This window comes from Melospiza melodia, chromosome 19 (genome assembly GCF_035770615.1).
Source record: "Melospiza melodia melodia isolate bMelMel2 chromosome 19, bMelMel2.pri, whole genome shotgun sequence".
In the NCBI taxonomy this organism is placed as follows: Eukaryota; Metazoa; Chordata; class Aves; order Passeriformes; family Passerellidae; genus Melospiza; species Melospiza melodia.
Genome location: NC_086212.1, coordinates 14,770,959 through 14,793,485, shown reverse-complemented (window position 1 = coordinate 14,793,485; position 22,527 = coordinate 14,770,959). Strand labels below are relative to the sequence as shown.

The window sequence follows — 22,527 nt, the reverse complement described above, 5'->3', positions numbered from 1 at the left end:
ACCCAGCTGTGAACTTTCCAAACTTTTGGGCTGCTCAAGTTTTGGTCGGGCTCATCTCTGCTAGCAACTGGCCCCGTTGTTTGGCCGCTGTTTGCTGGTTCTTGAGCACAGCACCGGTGAAGTCACTTTAACCAAAGCCTGTAACCAGAGAGGGCTCTTAGCTCAAGGAGCAATCTTTCCCCCCATGCATCACCCCCTGGCTGCAGCCTTCCACCACTTGGGAGTGTTCTCTCCATGCCTTGGCTTTGCCATTGTGTTACTCAGCATCCCAAGCCCTTGATCCCTGTTGTAGGATGCCTGTGATAGATTTCAGAAAATAAAGCTAATGGAGATTTTACACTCCTAGATTCACTCCCTGCTGAGGATGGCAACATTAATTACATCTGCAAGAATTACCTGCTTATTTTGACCCCTTATTCTCATTCTTGTTGATAAAGAGAAAACAGGGAATTTTGCCACTTCAGCTTTTAGCTCCACATTATTGACCTATTTTCTACAACTCCCTGATTAATACCTACAGAGACCATTTGAATTTGAGAGTCCTTGATTTTAGAAAAAGACAAAATGAAAGAAAATATCTTCTTAGATACATACCCAAATTACTACATCCACTGTTGAAATGCATTTTAATTAAGGCATTTACTTAATTGCTTTAGCAGCCTAATTAGAGTGTATGATATACGATCAGGAACGTGAATTCGGCTGTGACCCTGAATCACAGATACCTGTGAAGCAACCAGAACTCTTGGCACTTCCATTTTTGGATAAAATACAGAAGGCTACAGAGGCTGCATTTTCCGTGTTGACAAAAAACTACAAAATCCATAGATTGGAGAACTTCTCCCAAAAGAAGGGGAGGGAGAGTAATGAGCTCTGCTTTACAGAGGGGTAACTACAGCACTGCAAGGAGCTTGCACAGAGTGACAGTGGATGGCTCGGATGGGAAGAGGCACAATGGTTTGAATTCTACATCACAGCATTGACCAATTACTGCCAATATTTGGGTTTAGATAATTTTTTCCTTTGGTAACACTACCGACATTTTCCGAGACGAAAAAATATATATTCATCACCGCAAGGATGCTTTGGGAAATTCATTTCATGGCTTACTTGACTTCTGCAATACCAAAACTCAGATAGCCACACACACTACAACATCTAAAGGCACAAGCAGAAGTTGATTTCTTACCTTGATAAATGCTTATCAAGACCCAGATTAAAAATGTTTTGTATGACAACGGTCGTCCCTGGGTGGGGGAAAAAAAGACAAAGCTCCGTTGGGGTTTTCTGTTATGAAAATTCACTTATTGATCAACTTAGAAATCAATAAAAGAACTGGTAGGTGCTTTGGAAAAAATAAAAGAAAATAAAACAAATCAAGCAACGCTGAGGTAGTGTCCCTTTATTCTCATTTTTCTGGATGCATGGAGGGGCTGTGGTAGCTCAGGGCTCCCCAGCACAACCTGGCCCTCAGTGCACACACAATTAATCCGGTGCAAAGATGCCTCAGGAGTTGAATCACCATGAAATAGAAGATGTGTGTACACACACCGATGTGAATACATTAATACTGTATTTCTAGACACACACAAATCACCCTCATATTGAAGGCAGATAGATTTTAAAAACCCATCTCCAGCCAACACAGCTATACCAGCACAAAACCCCCTATGTTTAGACCAGGCCTAAGGATGGTTGAAGAATTAGTGGTTTATGACATAAGAGACAACATCCAAGTGAAACCAGATGGAGACTTATTGAGGCTCTGGAAAAACAGGCAGTGCTTCTCAGAGTATCTGTTTAACAGCAATCCTTGAGGGAAAGGAGCTGGGGAAGACTCAGTCCACCCTCTCCTCCAACTAAGAAAGATGTTCCCAGGCTGCATGCCCCAGTTATTCAAAACATTTTCCAGGGAGGAAGAAAAAATAATTAAAAAGGAACCTAAGACAAGATCTACCTTCCTCATATTTCTATGGTAAACATAAAATAAAGTTTTCTTTGTTTAAGGAGAGGGGCCTGACATAGATGCTAAAGCTACAAAAATGGCACAGCAAGCAAACCTTTAGATCATGCTGCAGTCAAATTTCTACTGCAGAAACTCTGGGATAAGCCCCTGCCTCCATCAAATGAGCATATCCCTTCCCCTCTTCCCTTTTCTGGCCTCAGGACAGTGCCAAATCCCCAACAATTTCTCTTTTCCCTTTATTATGGAACAAATTGGTAATATTAAATCCCCAGAATTTCCCACAGAATGGAACTTCTACTTGCCCAGCCGTTTTTAATAAATTGCATTTCATGCAGCATTCAATAAACAACTGCCAGAAATTCTGGTTCTATCTGTGGATTCAAATTTGACTTTAACACAATTTTGCCTGAAAAAGTTCTGGATCTCCTGGCAATATATTTGACTTTACACATTTACAGTTTCAAATCAAGATGAGGATCTTGCCTTAAAGCAAAACACACAAACAAGAATCTCACACACCTTAAGAAGATCTTTGTAGAGCTCTGGGTACAACATTGCAACTTCAGATTTCACATCCTTGTCCAGGACAAGAGAAAACACAGGAAACATGGTGTAAATTGTGGAGTACCTGGGAAGAAGGCAGGAAATCAGTAAATTATCTCAGGTAGACATGAGCAAACAAATGCTAGGCTCCAGAAAGGAAATACCATATTCTTTAAATACCCAATAATGTACACATTATAAAAACTAGCAAATGGAGCACACCAGAGTTTTGCAGGTAGGGAAAAGCCATCAGGATTGGCTTTTTGAGTGAGTTTTCATCAGGAACACTCAGACAAAAGTGACTGGTTCAAATATTGCCGAGGGTTCTTATGGAGCCAAGGATTGACCTGTGCCCATCCAAAGTCTGCTCTAGAGCTCAGGTGTGATTCTGTTTGCATCAGAAGGCAATGGAGATGAATTTGCTGGTTTTTAAATTATGTACTTGAAAATATAAGAAGCCATGCTGGGATTACAGTTGCAATGCCCTGTTTTAGAGAGTTTTTGGGCAGGAACTAAGGTTGGGTTGTCTCTCTTCCTGGCACTGCCTCTCACTGCTGTGCAGACACCAGCCCAGAACAGCTGTCCCTCTGCTTTTACTGGGACCAAGAGAACATTCCTGGAGGATGGGCTGCTTCACAAACATGACAAACCATCCTGCTGGAAAGGTTTCTGCAAGTGTCTGCACTGAAGGGGACAAGGCTCACACCCAGCTCCTGAAGCAGAGTGGAGATGTGCATGGCTTGCATGTTCATCAGCCCAAAAGTGCTCACTGTGCAGAGGTTCTCCTCATTACCAGTAAAAATGAGCTCTTACCCAATGATGAGGAAGCCTTGGTAGAGAGGAACTGAAGCAAAGTAAAACACTGATGAGAAAACAGCCTAGAAAAGAAATGAGCTTTTTAGGCACTGAGATACTGCAGTAAAAGTAACAGCCTAAAAATACACTGTTCAAACTGGAACATTCTTGCAGTAGGTTCTCCCAGCTCCTGAAATAATGACAGACTAATGGAACATCAACCCCTTCTATTCCTTTGGAGCAGTTGCTGGTATTTGTCCAACACCAGGAATTTTCTCATGTGCTTTCATATCAAAGTAACAATTTCAAGTCCTAACCCATGAAAATTTTCAGGAGAAGAAATAGCAGCATTGCAAATGAGACACAGGACCTTTCCTTCATGATTTGGCTTCTCCACCTCTTTTGGAAAGCCCCTCCTGGCAGCCCCTTTACCTGCATGGTGCTGATGCAGAGGCTCCTGTGGATCACAAACTGGCTGAGGGCTGCAGACCTCTTGTAGCTGTTCCTTCCATGGACCATGAGCAAACGGCCCAGGTGCTTGAACTGAGTGATGGAGAAATCAGCTGCCAGTGATGCCTGCTTCCCTTCCTGGGAACAAGGGCAAGGAAAGGCACAGTGAGATCATTCAGCACTGGAAACAAAGAATATTGTGTTATTATTACTGAGTTATCACTGACAGAATTTCCAGGAATATTTGCACTATGCTAGGTGAGGGAGGGCATTGCCTCAGTACTTCTCCTTCCACTGTGGGTTTTAAGCAAGGAGCAAAAATATGAGGAGAATTCCCATTTGAACCTTGGCCTCCAATTCTAAGCAGCTCTGGATTCTGATTCACAACACACATGTTAACGTGACACCCCTATCAAGTCAGTTCTGAACAAATTCTCAGTCTCAAAAGTTCACACAATTTTGGCTCGCTGCAAGGAGAGTCTGTCTGCTGCTGCCAATCCAGTCCTGCAGCTCCACACAGCCCCAGGTGCAGGAATCAGAGCTCCAACCCAGAGTTTGTTTTGCAAACTAATGTGAGCAGTTTTTAATTGTGCATGTGGGGTATATCTTATCAGTGTAATTATAACTCCAGCACCTGGAGCATCAAAAACCCCCAAAACTAACCATGAGAGAACAAATTCAGGGATTCTGTCAAGAACCAAATAATGAACTTTAACTCCCTTTACCGGTAGTCTCCTTTACAGCCAAATTATTTCTCATTATAGGGCTACTGGTCTGATGATGATTCTTGTGGGAGCTTGTTCCCTTTCTTGCACAAATATCTGAGGATTCATTTAAGAGTTGCCTGAAAACTGGCCACAGAAATTCTCATTAAAGATGAGGTAATCTCACCTTTCCTTCAACTCCAACACCACAGTCAGCCTCCTGAATCATGCTAACATCATTCCCTCCATCACCTGCAGGGCAGAGCACAAACAAAACTGGGAGTTAAGCAACAGGGGCAACCTGCAACCCCACCAAAGTCATCTGCACCACACTGGAATATTATAACACTTAACCCAGTCAACAAAAGCAAGATTTTAAACAGAAATCATGAATTCAAGCTGTTAAGTTTTGTTTTAATGGACCCCCAGATCAGTGATTGATGTATCTCAGTCCCAGATGGTATCATTACATCTCCAATGCTGAAAGCAGGTGGCACCATTACATCTACAATGCTGAAACACAGCTCAGATTAACAGTGGCACTTCACCTGATCAGGTTCAAGCTCTGCTTTGCAGAGATGCCACCTGAAAGGGTGACGAGGAGTTTGGTATTGAATTTCCACATGCAAGATTTCGATCATTTTCTCTATGACCCCACAGAACCACCACTCCCTAAATCAACCATCTCCAGGGGTGTGAGATGAGTGAGAGTTCACCCAGAGAAGAGAGTCCCGTGCGCCCGGCCCTGCTGTGACTCACCCACGGCACAGGTGAGCTTGCCCGTCCTCTCCTGCAGCAGCCGCACGATCTGCGCCTTCTGCGTGGGGGCGCAGCGGCAGCACACCACGGCGGGGCACTGGCACGCCAGCTCCATGAACTCGCACTCGTAGTACTTGAGGCACACCTGGGTACACGCAGCACACGCTGGGTTACACCTGCTCTGCGGGCACCAGCCTCTCCCCAGCCCACCCTACTGATGCCTTGAGAGGCTACCTAGAACAGAGCCTAGACAGCAGGGATTTAATAAACTAAACTATAAATAAACTAAATAAACTATTTCAATAAATACTTTAATAATGTAGGGATTTATTAAAAGGCCTTCAAAGGACACACCTTGGGTAGCACAAGAGCCTGGCCATGGCTCTGCCCAAGATGGACCCTGAGTCACAACTTTTCACACTTTGATAAGTTTTGATCCATTTCCATATTGTGATTAATTGTCTAATTCCAGCTCCAGGTTAAGCAGTCCCATCCTCCCAGATTACTCTCCTCAATTCCCTGATGTTTACACTTTTTGGGCCTGAAGCTGCATTGGCTCTGGGGCTGGAAAAGGATTGTTTTGTGTGACTGAGCTGTGAGGCTAGCATATAAACTGCATATAGACTGGCTAGCACTTTAAATGCAGTTCAGAGTTACACACTATGCAGTGCAGAATCTGGAAAATATGAAAGCTGACACTTGGGGCATCAGTACCTCCAGCGAGTCGCCCGAGATGACCAGGGCACAGTCGTGCTTGCGGCGGAAGGCGTTCAGCTCCAGGTGGGCTTCTCCTCGGTTTGTCACCTGGGGGAGGATGGAACTGAGCAAGGTGTGCTCCACTGGGGTGAGAAAACAGCAAAGAGCCCCATAGGGAACAAAAGTGACACAGCCAGGACAGGCAGCACACTGAGTCAGGGCAGCAGTCACAGAAATGAAAAGTCAGGGTAGAAAGTTGGGGCAAAAGAATAAAAATACCCTGCTGGAAAACAGTCGGGATCTCACAGCCCTCCCGTCCCAGAGCCTGGGCCCCTTGAGGCAGGGCCTGTAGGTGTTACTCACTAGTCTGAATATATGGATGTCCTGTGTCCGTGTCACCAGATGAGCGTTCTTGGCCGTACACGTGGCTGTCTCCAGCTTATCCCCTGTCAGCATCCACACCTAAAATCCAAACATTTCATGTGTTAAGTGAAGCTCAACAACCACGTCTGCAGGACCTCTGCAAGTACCACCTGCCCCTTCAGGCTTATAAAAGGACTGTTAAAATACACGTACAAATTATTCTTCTAAAAACTCCTATTTTAAAACACGCAAGAAAATTCTCACAGGCGGAAGAAAGCAAAGCTCTTACAGAGGCTGAGACACAAAGGAAGTTACAAACTCTGGGTAACATTTTTCCCACCTGCAATATTTCAAGATTCTGCTGATAAACCCATGAAATGCAAGTAAAAAAATGTGTATTTGTGTGTTAATGTGTCTCTCCCCGGCCATTTCTCAACCGGGCCCTGCTGCAGAAAGATCCCTCCTGGCCCAGCCTGAAATGTGGATGATGCAACTGGGGTTAGCTCAGTGCTGATGTGTACGTCTGGAACACACTAACTTGCTTGAGGTTTTTTTTTAGATTTTTTTTTTTAAAATCTACACTGCTCCTTTTATTTTGTGCTGGTGAGGGGAGGGAGTTAGAAAGCAATGTCAGCAGCAATGGCTGGGAATTCCTTCTCCAGTGTAAATATATCACAGTGAGTTTGGTTTTTTCCACTGGTGTCTTTATTCTTTCAAGACACTGCCCAAGAATATTTAATGAAAAATACAAAAACCTTAAGAAAATCCCAAAACATCAACAAAAAAACCTACACAAAGACTCATTCATTTGTTAAATAATCTGAGGCTGGAAAGAGATTTGATCCTAACAAGACAGTCATGAACTGCAAGACCTCCTCCACTCTGGATTTACTCCTCACATGCAATGCCCTGAAGAACACTGCAGTGCAAGGGGTGCTCAGCACATCCCACACCTCCACTGCAGCTCCAGCCAAGGCGAGGAGAAAGGGAAGCAGGAAAACTCTTTGGAGTGCTGGGCCAGGACTCCAACATCACTGAGGAGCTCTGATTCCCCTGGTCTCACCTCTCTGCTGAAGTCTCTGTTGTTTACAGGGGTGGCCCCAAACAAAAAGCACTTTTGGAAGTTCATCCCAAGTACTGAATTCCCTGTCCTACCTCAGCCCCCAACACACAGCCCTGCTTTGCATTCACAGCACAGCTTTGGATTTTTGCTCACTTTGCAACTTAAAGCAGAGAAACCACAACCAGGACCTTTCACCTACTTTGCTTACCCAAATCTGAATACTTAATCCACTTTTTTCCCCCTTTTGCAAGCCTGACAAATTTTTCAGAGAGAGAACCTACACAGGCACCACAGCAGCTCCCTCACAGCTGGGCTGTAGGTGTGGAGTCACAGATGCCCAGAAAGCTGGAAAAAAAAATTCCAGTCCCTGATTCTCTTGGCTCAGACTCCCCTCTAGTGGCTACTGAAATGTGGACATCCACAGCTCCAAACCCAGCACAGGGGTTCATGCAGCACAAAGCAAACACAGCGCAAACCTGCCTTGTTTCATGCAACTCCCTGAAAGAAGAACTGCCCCTAAATCTCCTGTTGGACCCCACCTTGTGCCCACCCAATTCCTTTCTGTGCAGGAAGAGATGAAAAGCACCAGAGGTGCCACACTCATGTGTTAAGATTTACCACCTGCAGCATGTTCTGTTTCCCACAGTGATGTTTAAAACCCTCACAGGGCCCCCCAGCATGTAATGCACTGCCCGTGGGACAGTGCCACGCGCTCCAGAGGGTCTCAGTGCCCCTGCTGGAGCAGCCCTGGGCCAGGCAGACCTTAATGCCAGCGTTCCTCAGCGTCTCCAGCGTGGGCCTGACGTCCGTCTGCAGCTGGTCCTCCACCCCAGTGAGACACAGCAGCTCCATCTCCATCTCCAGGCTCTCGATGACCGTGGCCACCTTCAGGGAGCGGTCGTGGACACTCAGCTTGGCCTGGACGTAGCGTGCCTGGGGACACAGTTGCCTGGGTTATATTCTGGTTATTCAGGATTCAGGAACTGCTTGGGAGGGTCTTCCTGGGATAAACACTTCATACCTATCACTTGAAAAGCAACTTTGATAAAAAGAATATCAAGACACTTCAGAACAGCAATTCTAGCAGAGAGTCGGGAGGTGAGAGGCAGCATTATCACAAGAGTTTTGTGAGAATCACTCCAGTGATTGTTTGTTTAAAAATGAAGGAAAAAACCCAAAAACTTACTTCAAAGTCTTGATACTGCTCTTCTGTCAGAGACTTCTTGGCCACGACAAGAACCCTGAGGCCTTCCCGAGCCATGTTACCACACTGCAAAGAAGGATCACATTGTAAACCATAAACTGCACTGAAATGATTTATGCACAGCAGCGTGGAGATGGCAGTGTAAGATAGCAGGTTAAGAAAATAACCATCCCATTTGAGCAACCCCAGTGAGTCTGCAATATCTGATAAAGTGCATGATAAACTCGAGAGGAAAGAAGGGAGCTACAGTGGTTTGTGACCTAGCCCAGTGGTCAGGAAGAAAAATGTCCTGACTGATACACCAGGGGGGCAAAACCAACCCCACTGATTGGATCTTCTCTGTGTCTAAGTAAAAAGGGACAAGCCTGGGGTTTGTAGACTTCACATCTTTGGCAACCAACTCCTTAAAATAAGCCAAATATATTATTAAGATATTATTATTATTTCTCTGAGCACCGGAGAATCAGTAAGTGAAGCTACTTTTGAGGATGCCCCTGGATCCCTGGAAGTGTCCCAGCCAGGCTGGACAGGGCTTGCAGCAGCCTGGGATAGTGGAAGGTGTCCCTGCCCATGGCAGGGGGTACAATGGGATGAGATTCAAGGTCCCTCCCAACCCAATCCATTCTGGGATTCCATGAACTCTGTGCCACCATTACTGCTAACCTGACAAACACACCCCAGCACAAAGCTGCCAAATGTAGTTTTGAAATCAGACCCTTCAGGCCAAAACAGATCCAAACACAGAATCAAGCCCAGGACAAATCTGGTGGGCGTCAGTCAGTTTTGAGCCAAACCCATTTTATTCCCAGGACTTATTCCACATTAACTATGCTGAACTCGCCACTGACACCCTTGTTCCTGTGGGTGTATCTGGCTGAGGACTCATCCAAGGAACAGCCAGGATCAGAACCTTCTGTCTTGCAGCCCTTTCAGCAGTGAGTTGGACATTTGAGCCCTGCTGCAGTGGCCTGGAGCAGAGCAGAGCAGCCCCCCGTACCTCCTCCTCCAGCCAGTCGTTGTACTGCACGATGCCAGCCATCACCACGTCTGCCCCCTTCATGTAGAACGTGATCTCTCCTGTGGATTCATCCTGCAGACACAACACAGCACTCACACAGCTGGGGGGCAAAGTGGGCCAGGAATTCTCAGCACAGCAGGCACAGAGCTGTCTGCTCGGGGCAGTGAAGGGCCACCAGCTCAGCTCCTGCTCTGGGGCCAGGAGGAGATGCCCACCCAGCTCCTCCCAGCAGGAATTCCTGCCTTAGACAAGGGGGATCAGCTTTTAACCAGCATCTCCACACAGACAGACCCTGCCCAGACAGCCCTGAGTGCCTGTGCCTCCAGAATAACCTCAAGCCCTCACCTTGAAACCTGACTCCCTGCTTACCTGAACAACAGGACAGATGCACAAAGCTTAGCAGAGTAAAAATCACTCTGATTTACCTGCTCTGTTACACCACATGGAATATGCATAATTAAAGCTCGTGCTTGCCACAGAAAGCTTAGACTGCTGCCTGCCTTATCTGATACAAGGAGTTTATAGGCTGCAAGCAAAGCATATTTACATTACCACAAATTAAAAGGTCCCTTTTAAGCAGGCAGATACGTAAGGAGGCCACAGCTCTGAGTATTACAAGCTAATGGAAACACTGGCAATTTCCTCAAAGGAGACAAAACTATGAGCAAGGAACAAACTGCTCTGTAAACCTTGACAGCCACCAGGGATAGGAGGAAAACAAACTTAAAATGCAAAACCAAAAAGCCCAGGAAGGTCTGAAATAAATAGCTGTGAATGAAGGGACCAAAGAACTTCAGGAATAAGAAAAGCAAAGTGGACACTTCATTCTCTCACCTAATATTTGGGTCAGTCTGTTCCACCGTTACAGAAATTAATTTGGTGGAGGTTCTCACACATGGATAGGTTAAAAGCCCCAGGTTCTGTGGCACTGGCAAAACAGAGTTTAAATCCATAGCAAAAAAAGAAAAATTGGCAAAACGTAGCACCTGATGTGGACACTAAACCTGCAAAGAAATAAAGTGTCTTTGCTGAGGAAATGAAGAAGCAGCCAAGGATAATGAAGCTCCTTTGCTGAATATCTTTGCCAAGCTCACAGAGATATTCACAAGGAAGATGCTCATAACTGAGTCCAAGTGTGGTTTTCAATGTCCTGGAACATCCAGCCCTCACAGAGTGATACACATCCCACATCCCCAGAGGAAAATGGGTGTCACTCTTCCAAAACAACCAGAATCTGTTTAAATAAAACACACCACTTCTGGCAGTAGCCAAAGGTAAAGGTTTATCTATGAAATTATTTGATTAAAGAGTGTCTAACAACATCTCTGTAGGAAGCTGAATAAAGACTGCACTTCCCGTGCTGCAGAGCTGGCTTAAGATAGTTTAGATTTTTTGTCCAATATAAATACTGTATCAGCTATCTCCTTGCATTAGTCACTTCCTCTGCCCGAGTTCAGGAGGAGGTTAGTGCGTTCTCAGATCATGGCAAGATCACTCTATAAATCTGCACACAGATTTGCCAGTTACATTGTTTTGGGGAAGCATCTTTTTCCACCATGGTCTGCCTCTGGCCACGGTTCAAAGGCTCCTTTTCAATTCCAGATATGACAATTGCACTATCTCTGCTCTACAACAAAGATCATTCCACATGGGTAAGGGGAAAAAAACAAAGCAAACGAAGAATGGAAAATATTGTGGTCAAACAAACAGGCCTTCTTCAAAGAGGAAGATAAGTCAGTGCACACTATGGTGAGGAGGCTGCTTGGGTAGAACAGGATTTCTCAGAACTGAAATAATCAGGTACAGAAATGACAGTTGAGTGCAAGGAAACACTCAGATATTGTAAAAATATCCCAAAGCAGGCAGCATCTGCCACTTGTTTTCACTATTAACTATTGCTTTATTGACTAGAAGCTGTGTTGAAGGAGATCATTTCCTAGGGGCACAGCAGACAGGATGTGCAGGGAGATGCTGCCTGCAGGGCCAGCACTGCTGGGCTGGACACAGGAACTGCTCACACTGTCCCCAGGCTGGGCAGGAGGCCTGGCAAAATACTCACATTCTCTCAAGAGCCTGAAAATTGCAGTTTGTAAGGACAGGCAATCCCTGTGCAGGTGAGCAGGAATGTTTCCCTTTGGGTCCTGCTCACTGCAGTGCTGGGAGCAGCTTCATCTCCCTCCCTGGGGATTTTTTCTTCTGGATGCTTCATTCTGTTTTTTAAATAGGCAGCACGGTTTAGGAGATGCACTGAAAAGGTGAACACCCTTCAAGCTGTGGATCAAACCAAATGGAGTGCCTACACAATCACAAATAAATGTCTAATTAAAGCAAATTTTACTTAAAAACTATCTATTTATAAATGCTTTTTTAAAATGGAAATTAAAACTCTGCTTGAAAATACGATTTTGGAATATACAGAAATGTGGCAAAGCAATACCCAGGCAGTCAAGGTCTGCTACTCAACCCTAATTCTGCACAAGGCACACACAGAGCTGATTTTAGTGGCTTGGAGCCGCCGAACGGCTACAAAACAAAGACAATTCACAGAGAGGGACCAGTGCTCCTTTAAAGGTATTTACAGCCAGGATCTAGGCCTGATGTTGCTCCCACTGACCACAAGTGGGAGTTTTGCTGCTTCTGCCGAAAATACAAATGGCAAAATCAAACAGAGAAATACAAACTAGAAGCCTTTTTATTCCTAGAGGGAGGAGAAGAGAAATAATAGGTAATTTAAAAGGAATAAACTTCAAACCAAAGAAGGGGAAAGAAAAAGGAACACTCTTACATTCATAATAAGAAAAATTTCAGGGCGTTCACTTCTGTTGAGCATAAAACCACAATTTAATGAAGCTCACCCTGGTTTTGATGGTTTGTCCACCTCTTATACCTTCGATAAAAGAGCATTTCACCAAAAGTTCACACTTGCAATAAAAGCATTGGGGAGGGAGGTTCTTTAGTCCTCCCTCTTCTAGTAATAATATTTTTATTCTAGGCCATGAAAAGATTGCCCAGAGTGTTCCCATAATTTTCATTATAGAAGTAGTTGATTTGAAGAATTTACTCTTGCTGCACTGCACACGCGCTGCACTTGCTGCAGGTATCCCCTGCAGCCCAAGGTGCTTGTGGGAACACTCAGTGCCTGTTCAGTGCACCCTGTGGCTCTCTGAACTCCCAGATTTAGCACAGTGATTACTTTGTACCAGCTCAGCCTCTCATCTCCCTTGCCCTGCCATCCCTGCTCCTGGCCACATGTTCCTTCTCCAGAGCCTTCCAAGTGTTTCCCCTCATGCTGCCCAGGGAGGGAGAGGATTGCCTTGCTGATAGCCCAGCCCTGGCTGGCTGCCCTGCTGTGCTCTGGTGACACCCCAGAGCAGGAGGCCAGCCCAGGTGAGCCCCAGGTGTGGCTGCCCCCAAGCTGCCCCAGGTGTGGCTGGCCCCAGGCTCCCCCAGGTGTGGCTGCCCCCAGGTGTGGCTGCCCCCAGGTGCCCGGCACTGGCAGCCCTTACCCGCACGATGATGCCCATGCGCTTGCTCTCGTAGGTGAAGGGGAAGATCTGCAGGATGGTGAAGTTGAGGATGTGCCCCCCTGGGCTCCTCAGCTGCACTGAGGACTGGTCTCTGCCCACCAGGGTCAGGCCCACGCTCTCTGTCCACTGCACCAGGGCCACCTGAGAGGAGAAGGGCATGGTGAGGGCTCCTGCCACAGCTCCCGAGGGCAGGGCTAGCAGGTGGCTGCAGAGAACTCACCAGTCATTAATTCACCAGTCATTAGCAGTGCTATCAAACACATCCACTGACAAACACAGGTGCTCCTCCATGGCTTTCCCAGTGGCTTTTTCCCCATTTAATCCCCAGTTTTCCCTTCCTGCCAGGCTTTGGGCAGCCCAGCCCGTGTCTGATGCTGCTGTGGCACTGCCCACGTGTCCATGGTCACCTCCTGCCTTTGACTGCCACATGCCCCTGGACACCAGGAATCTCCCCATGGAAAGGGTGCTCAGGCCTTGGCAGGGGCTGCCCAGGGAGGTTTGGAGTGCCCATCCCTGGAGGTGTCGCCGATTCCTGGAGGTGGCACTCAGAGCTCTGGGCTGGGCACAAGGTGGGCACTGGGCAGAGTTTGGACACAATGGGCTGGGAGAGCTTTTTCAATCTAAATGATTCCATGATTTCATTCCAAAGGACAGCCCTCAGCACGGGGCAGGCACTGCAATCCTCACCCAGCCCTAGGGTGCCCAAACCTCCATGGGGACATCAGGGAAACCCCTTTACAAACACTTACTTTTGGAAAGAGCCATTTCCCAGCTTGCTGTCTATGAAATTAAGAATTCAAAACAACACATTCAGCCTGGATTTACAATTTCAAAGCCAGAGACACTAATGCAGCACATTAAAAACTCATATTAAAAAAACCCAAACAAAATGAGCTCTGTGGTATTCTCTGTATGTTCAGCAGTAACAGCTCATCAACAAATTTCAGCAATTTTGCAGTGATCAGCAAGACAGCTGAAGGCTGGCTCTGACACTTCTTAGCAGAGAACCCTTCTCCCTAAACATTAAAAAAACCAAAAAACGCCCCCCAAAAAAACCCAGGTTGTTCAAGGTTTAACTGAACTGAGGTGGGCATCATTTTGATTGCAGCCTCTATTTCAGGACCTAAAAAACTGAGTTCTCTGCAAGCTTTCACTCAATTGCACCCAAACCAAAGCCTTTATTTTGCTTCCCCCAGAGTGCCCAGCTCAGCTGACACATCCATCTCAGCCTGAGCTTGCTGAGATTTAGCTCCAGAAGCTGTCTGGGCAGTAACAGATGGAGCAGCAGCTGACACGAGCCCATCTATCACTGGCCCCCAGAAAGGATCAAGGGATACTTTCCCTAAACAGACATGAAATACTGGAAGTGTTTTACAGTGACATTTTCAAAGGCACAAGAGTGCTGGGCACATGGTTGCTGTCGACTTGAAGGTTAATTATCCCTTCTGCCTTTCAGGTTCTGCCTCTACTGCCACAAGCGACCACAAATACCTCAGTTAAAAATGGAATTGATTTTGGAAAATCCCATACCAGAGATACAAATGAAATTGGAACCTGTAAATACTTGCACTGCGTTGAGATTTTATTAATTAATTGATACATTTGGGACTAACAGAAGAAGCTTTTGTGAACTCAGCTCCTTTTCATCCAAAAGCTTAAAAGAGAACCCTAAACCAAACTTTTCCTTTCATAAAGTAGTCTTAAATTGTCAGATTAAAAAAAAAAGTAATTGAGTTGGCTTTGCCTTGAAAGACCTTTAAGTCATTTTGAATCAATATTTGGCTTAACATTAACAAGTTTGTGCAGGCTTACTCCCAAAGATTACGACAAATCAAAGGCTCTTTCAAGCTTATCTTTCTCAAAAGTTTCTTCAAGCCATCCTCAGTGCATTAAAGTGTGCAGTTCGATAATCGTCCTAGAGCAGCCTCCCAGAGCAGAGATGGAGCTTGGCTTTCTAATGCTCTGGTTAATAAATAATTATTGGGAATTATTGCCAGCATGATGCTGCATGATGTTCAGTGTGTGAACAGCCCTGGCTGTTCTGCCTGTGCTGGTGAGCTCCAAATGCCTGGGCTACAAACCTCTGCTCCAGCCTGGTAAAGATCTCCTCTGCACAGACACCTCCTCCCTCCTTCCCTGCCATCCCATACAGCTCTGAAAGCAAAGCCTCATGCAGAGGGACAAATGGATGGGCAGCACGTCGGAGGTGGCACAGGGGACACCAGCACCCATGGCACAGGGGACACCACCACCCATGGCACAGGGGACACCACCACCCATGGCACAGGGGACACCAGCACCCGTGGCACCAGGGGACACCAGCACCCGTGGCACCAGGGGACACCAGCACCCGTGGCACCAGAAGCACTGCCAGCTCTCCTGCCATGTCTGGGCACTGGGCTGGGCTGGGGAGCACATCCCAGCTCCAGGTCAGACAGAACAGGTTTGCTCTGCCCCCTGTAAAACTCAAGGTGCTCTCAGCCACAGCAGAAAGATGAGAAATAGTCAAGATGCAAAAGTGTATTTACAGCTTAGAGGAAGGAGAATTACAAGCAGGCTTGAAATCCCTCGAACACCTTAAAGGGAGCCCATGCTCACTGATGAGGGAAAACAATGAAGTCCCTGCCAGCATTTGCAGCTCCAGCCAGGACAGGCCTGATACAGATGTGAACATTTCAAAGCACAGCAGCCCCAGCAGCCCAGCACAGTACCCTCCAACTCTGCTCTCCCCGACAATTAAATTACCCAAGCCACCACTGAAGTGAGTATCGACTAATAAATTTCATTCTAAAGAGACAAATTGATCCTTGTGTGCCATGAGCTGCTCTGCAGGGCCCCCCCTGGGTTGCCTAGGCAGGCAGACAGCAGGCAGAGACCAATCGATCCCACACCCTTTCATGTCCTGGCAGCTGCCGCCCTTGTCAGGGTTAAAGACTGTTTGCCCAGGAATCCCAGCCCTCTTATCTCTGATCAGATTATATCTATTTCATTTCCCCTGTTAGATACTGTATGGCTACAACTGACAACTGGCTCGCAGAGCCCCAAGGCTGTAACTGATACCTGAATAAAGATACTTCAAGACTTCTAAATGGCAGCGTGCACAGGAAACAAATTTAGGAAATCCTGCTTTCTGTTACAGGAAATGAATCCTATGCCAACTGGTAGAAATTACCCTTGCTGTTAAAGTAAAGAGAATACAAGTTTTTGTACTCATTTCATAAACTGACCTTCCCTGCCATGGCAATATTTTATTGATATAGGATTTCAAAGGCTGGCTTTAACAGGAGTCCAAAGCCATTCCCCTACAGGGAATGTTATTTAACAGCATTACTCCCTTCTCAAGGGCTCCACTTGTGTAGCTCCTGCATTTTGTACCATCTAGGATGACATACAGAGCACGGCTAAATAATATTTGTATATCCAAGACCTACAGACAAGATTTCCTCGGTGCAGCAAAGCATATCTGATTTCTGAACCTGCTGTAATTCTCTACTTAAGAAAAGAAAAAAGAATTTAAACAATAATCTTGGAAGGATTAGTTATCATGCTATAGTAAAACAAATAAACAATATCCCCTGGGTATTTCAGACAAATTGCTATGTAAATATTTTAAAGACAGAACAGTATAAAGAGGAAAAGTAAAAGAAAAATCACTGACTTCACCATATACCACAGTATATATGTAAATAAACAGAAATCTGTGCAAAAATAGCCTGTAAATGCTTTAGGAGAAAAAAAAACTTAGATGCAGATCACAAAAATGACCATCTGGAAATCATTCAGGACTCGTTTCAGTGCAAAGGCAGTTGCTTTCTGTACACTGCCTTGTCAGGGGAGAGCAACCCTGCCCCAGCCACGTGGGACAGGACACCCACACCCTGCCCAGGGAGGACGTGCTGCTGGCACCTCACTGCAGCCCAGCCATGCAGGGGCACTGCAGAAATGCAACCTTTGCATGACGCACAGAAGAAAATTAATATATATAAATATATATGAAAACAAATGAATTGCCTACTGTGGGAGAAAAACACCATAGGGAAATTCTGAATGTATGTAAATGTGCAAACCAGCTCTGTGCCAGTCTTTCAGCAGCACAACAGCCCCAAAATCCTCACTCAGTTGGGCTTCCAACGAGTGCACTGAATTCCATTTCTCCAGCAATGAGGCAAGCCAGCTTCTCTTGTGATGGCAAAGGTGGGAAGGTTATTAGCAGAGGCAACGCTGGTTTGTCTGAGGCAGTACATGGAAAAGCCCTTTGAATGTAGTCAAAAGGGTGATTTGATCTCACACTGTCAGTGGGGTTCTCAGGGGAAATCTCAAACTTCAGTGTCTCTCCAGCACAGAGCAAAAGTAATTATACATATTGATAGAAAGCAAAATGTGTTACTTTTGTTGCACTAAAAGGTGTATCCAAGAAGCATAACCAATATATGAAACCACATTTTATTCCTCCTGTCTTTGTCACAGAAGGAAACAACACTATAATTATATTTCCCAGATTTTGCAGGGGGTAGCAAACAGCATTTAAACTGTAAGTGCTGAATTGAACGTGATTTCCCAAATGCTCAGTAAAGGTCTCCAGTGAGTGTCTGGAGAGCTCCAAAGCTTCTCCCCACTGTGCCACCTGCACAGCCCTGGCTGCACTGGGAGCTGGCAGAGAATGGCAGGGCCCGGCTTTGCTCTCCAATGACCCTGTGCACTTCACTCCCTCCCCAGAACTAACCTGGGCACTGGCTCTGCCCACCTGCACGTGGGATGTGCCATGGTTACAGCGATTCCTAGCTTTTCCCTGGTCTGGAAGGTCACACACCTCGCACAGCTGAGCTGAGGGAGCATTGCAACCCTCTTCCACAAGCTGTCCTCCCCCAAACGAGATAAGATTGCTCATAATTTACCAAACCTGCTCAAAGGGAGTCCCAGAGTCAAAATGAAATATATCTAGGACAAAAGGTGCAGAAACAGGGACAAAATTCTGTGATGCAAAGGCTTACAGAACAGCCAGATACCAGCCTGGAGCTTCAGGCAGAGCGGCAGAACAGCTGAGAGTGCACTGACAGCCTATTCCCAGCTTATCAGAGCAACAAACACATTACAATATTATCCCCTTCACTAACCCTGAGCCGTTGCCCAAGGAACCACTGGGTTTTTGCAGCCAGCGGGGTCACAGGGACATTGTGACTGACCTCGTCGGGGCTGGAGGCCTGGTACACCCTGCAGGAGTCCTCGTAGTGGCGCTCGGCCTCGGCCTGGTCGGTGACGCCGTTGCTCTCGTAGACGGGGGTGACGTTGTGGCACAGCGCGATGGCCTTGACGGCCTCGTGCACGCGGCTGCTCATGCTGCGCCGCACCTTGGTGGCCAGGGACAGCCCCTTCACGGCCGGGGGGTCCTGTGCCTGCTGGGGGACACACAACACGCTCTTACTGAGGGAAAAATGACATTTGGGATCAGTTTGTACGGACTGCACAGGCCCGTGTCCCCACAGACCAGGCACGCCCTTACTGAGGGGAAAAATGACATTTGGGATCAGTTTGTATAGGTCTGTGTCCCCACTGACCAGGCGTGCTCTTACTGGGGGGAAAAATGACATTTGGGATCAGTTTGTGCAGGTCCGTGTCTCCACAGACCAGGCACACTCTTCCCACCCTGCAGCCCCACATTTCTCTTCACAGATAAGACCGAGGCACAATTCTTCCCAAGAATATTTCTGGGTTTTGCATTCTCTGAACCTCAGAGAAAGAAAACACAATTCTTATCATTTGCTATGCCTGTGTTTGGGCCAAAGAGGAACGCAACATGGAGATTGTTTACCCAAAGTCATGGTGTTTTGTTTCCTTGGCCTGTCAGGGCCAAGTGTGTGTGTGGGGACAGTCACGAGATTCTGGGCAGTGTGTGCAGGGTTGAGAGCTTGGCAGATTCAGTTTTAGATGTATAGCGTAATACGGTATAATAAAGTAATTAATTAGCTTTCTGATATTGATGGAGTCCTCCTCATCATTCCTCCTTTGTCGGGGCCCTCACAGCATTGCCATACCACCCCTCACTCAGGCCATTCAGGAGTGTCCCAGAAGTGTACCCTGGGAACACCTCAGTGCTCCTCCTGGAGCATTGCTCCTGATGGGCCCCAAAAGATTGAAGTTTTGGGACAGCACACCAAGAAAAAGCCCCTTAGCTGCAAATCCACCAAAAGGGGACACACCAGCCTCAAAAGACTCAGCGAAACCACTTTTTTACTCCACAAAAGACCAGTGGTTTGGGAAATTTAGAGTCACTTGGGTTTCATGTGCAAGAGAATATAATTGGTGAAAACACAAAACAGATGACTGGTATGGAGCTAGAAAATCTTAATTACATTCATTTATTTTTTAATACTATTTTTAGTATCAGAATAGGAGTCTTCAGATAATTGCACAATTACTAAATTATCCCACTTGAAGAAGGGACACACAGTGATCCAGTTTCCTGCTCTGTTAACCTTTAGTGTCAAGAGGACAAAAGTTTCACTTCCAGGTCAAAGGGCCACAACATGGTAAAAATAAGAGCAAAGAATAAGAACTACAGTTCAAAATGAATCATTGCCAGCAAATGCTTCTCATTATAAGGAATCTCACTTGGTAATTATGAAAGTTTTATGAGACATATATCCATTACCAGGCTAATTCCACATGTTATTTTCCACACTAGTGATTAGGACCCATAAGATCTTCAAATTTAGTATCACTGCCCATCAGCACTGCTGCCAAAATCCAACAGCAAACCCTCAGCTGAAGTGCACTCAGTCACTGCTCACACACTGGACTAGTCAGTCACCCAAAGGGTCCTGACAAATACTGGGCACTTTGGCAAATAATTCATCAGTAGCCAAGTTTTCTCTAGACATTCAGTATAAAATGAAGGCAAATAAAGCTGAAGTCTGAGGGTTTTTTGTTTTTTTTTTTTTTAAATACAGTTCTGTCATTTAAGGGTCTCAACACAAGAGAAGAACTAAATGCTAGAAGAAGAAAGAAAAGAGATAGCTGGATGTTGAAATAAAAGTTATTTTAGACTCAGACCTCAGCAGCAGGACACACTTGCACGTGATGTGAAACAACCCACAGAACACAACGAGCAATCATGAGATTATTTATGAATTAAGCATCCAGTGACCTTCAGGCTTTCCCAAAAGCAGCTCATAAGCAGATCCCTACCACATGAATTCCCCACTGGTGCAGTGATGCGGAATTTTGGGCAGAGGGAGTCAGGGAATACAGCTGGTTGTACCTGTGTGTAAATGCTGAATATGTGGCTCTGCACCTCATCCATGGAGTCCAGGCCGTAGGCCACCGTTCCCAGGTGGAGCCTCTTGAAAACCATCTCATTCTGGGTGAGAGTCCCTGGGAAAACAGCACCATGGGGTAGGATCAACACCCCCCGCCCAGCACACCTGCTGTCCCTGCTGTGCCCCCAGCACACAAACCTGAATGTGGGCCAGCAGCTGAACCCATCACTGCAGCACTCCCAGCACAGCCAGGGCTGGCAAAAAACCCAAAATCAAAGACCTGAGGGTTCATTCTCCTGGGAACTGGGGGTGTATAAATAACAGTGAGATTCACCCCACAGTCAATGCCAACAGGAGCTGCAGGCATAGCTCTCATCCCACTACAACCAAAAAAATTGGAAGCTACTTCAGTGGGACCAGGATTTTATGTCAGACCAAGCTTTTTATCACAGCTCAGGCCTTTAATTCAAGCTCAGCTTCAAAAGTGTAAGGGCAGCAGCAGACAGCTTCTGCCTATATGAGTTATCTTAACCTGCCTTTGAAAACCAGCTCTAAAAAGTTGATTTTAATTTTATTTTTACCCTCAGCTTTGTTGTAATAGTGTGCTTTAAGTATTCCTTCAAGTAGTATAATATTCCTGTCCTACCTTAATTATAACATATTCAGAACAAAAAAAAGCACAACTTTTTTTTCAAAACCTGATTAAATCATATCGTCAAAGTAACAGGAAATGCATATTTCTTCCAGTCCAAAGAAATCTCGCATTATCCTCTTTTCCTGGCCAAAAACATAACAGAATCCAAACAACACGCCATGACTCAAAGCTGTATTTTCTGCACCAGTACCTGTTTTGTCTGTAAGCAAATAGGAAATCCTCCCCAGCTGCTCAGGGATGGTGCTGGACCGAACGACAGTGCCAGGGATTTTGGAATCTCTGCGGATCACCCAGCTGTACACAATCTTCCCCATGTCCAGATTCACACGCAAACTGCACAGGAGGAAAGAGAAAAAGGAAAATAAAAATTATCACCAGGTAAACTTTGGAAAAAATCCTTGTGAATTGCCACAGTGCAATGAAAGGACAACGAGTTCCACAGTGAACCTGAGCGCCAAAGGAGAGTTTCAGGAGTTTGTTGAAAGCTAGTGCTCTGGTGCCAATGTAATTACATACACTGTCATTCAAAGACACATGGCAAAATTGAATGAGAAGAGCAGATATGATCTGAGGGGAAGGTGGACAGAGTAAGGACAGTGATGGATACCAGAGAGCAGATTAAAAATGGAACTGAAATGAATCTCAGTCCTGCACCCAAAGTTACTAATCTACTTTCTAACACAGTACAATTTAATATCAAAGTTTCATTGCCCTCTAAATGCATTCCCCTACATTCTGTATAAAACACTCTACTTTTCCATTTTTTACTCTGTTCTAATCACAGTAACCAAGTATTTCAAACACTGAGAGAAGGGAACTTAAATGCCTAATCCACAGTCTGAGCCAGTGAATGGGTTAATAAATTGAACAAATTCAGCAGAAACTACAAAGCAATTCTTATGTTTGAGCTTCATTTCTACTTCTGGCCTGGCTGAGCTGTGCAATGAGGAACAGTAAGAGCTCAGGTGCCCGAGCAGTCAGTGCTGTGCTGGGAGCACTCCCAGCTGTCCCCTCACCTGATGGGAATGATGTTTGAGAACAGCAGCAGGAACCTGATGATCTGCAGGTACCAACGGCCTGCAAAGTGCTGGAGGGCCACCATGACCAGGGACACCACCACCAGAGCCCCAAACAGGATCTTGGTGAGGCAGTTCACCTCCAAATCAAAGAGGCCAATCTAGAAGAGCAGGAGACAGATTTCAGGCACACTGATGAAGGTGTCAGCTCAGTGCAATATTCACACAGGAAGTGAGCTGCCACTCCATCCAAAGAGCCATTCCCACTAGTCAGCTTCTCTTCTTTCAAAACACTACAAACATATTGAAATTTATAATCAATACTCTTGCCAGCTTATTACGTGAGATTTCCATCCCTCAGAAGCTCAGCAGAGGATGCAGAGGTGTGAGAGGGCTCATGCTGCCAAAAGCTGCATAAACACCCCTGCACTGTGTCTTAGCTGTGCTACAATGGAAGAAATGCGGCAAAATAAAGCTTTTCTATTCTAACAGGGACTGTCTCATTATAAACA

The 22,527-nt window shown here is 45.9% G+C and overlaps 1 protein-coding gene across 2 annotated transcripts in view; it reads right to left on the bottom strand.

Annotated features, from left to right (window-relative positions):
• Positions 1 to 22,527, bottom strand: part of ATP9A (ATPase phospholipid transporting 9A (putative)) — a 46,260-nt gene that overhangs the window by 6,000 nt on the left and 17,733 nt on the right. Inside the window, exons 11-26 of one of the 2 annotated variants that reach the window (XM_063172626.1) lie at positions 22,016 to 22,176; positions 21,190 to 21,332; positions 20,347 to 20,459; positions 18,272 to 18,484; positions 13,068 to 13,229; positions 9,541 to 9,633; positions 8,526 to 8,609; positions 8,102 to 8,272; positions 6,277 to 6,375; positions 5,932 to 6,021; positions 5,218 to 5,362; positions 4,646 to 4,710; positions 3,737 to 3,892; positions 3,323 to 3,387; positions 2,486 to 2,594; positions 1,190 to 1,247 (exon numbers count right to left, since the gene is read on the bottom strand). In XM_063172626.1, coding sequence (XP_063028696.1) covers positions 1,190 to 1,247; positions 2,486 to 2,594; positions 3,323 to 3,387; positions 3,737 to 3,892; positions 4,646 to 4,710; positions 5,218 to 5,362; positions 5,932 to 6,021; positions 6,277 to 6,375; positions 8,102 to 8,272; positions 8,526 to 8,609; positions 9,541 to 9,633; positions 13,068 to 13,229; positions 18,272 to 18,484; positions 20,347 to 20,459; positions 21,190 to 21,332; positions 22,016 to 22,176 — 1,927 coding nt within the window. The remainder of the gene's footprint in view (positions 1 to 1,189; positions 1,248 to 2,485; positions 2,595 to 3,322; positions 3,388 to 3,736; positions 3,893 to 4,645; positions 4,711 to 5,217; positions 5,363 to 5,931; positions 6,022 to 6,276; positions 6,376 to 8,101; positions 8,273 to 8,525; positions 8,610 to 9,540; positions 9,634 to 13,067; positions 13,230 to 18,271; positions 18,485 to 20,346; positions 20,460 to 21,189; positions 21,333 to 22,015; positions 22,177 to 22,527) is intronic. The other variant, XM_063172627.1, reaches the window with a different exon arrangement.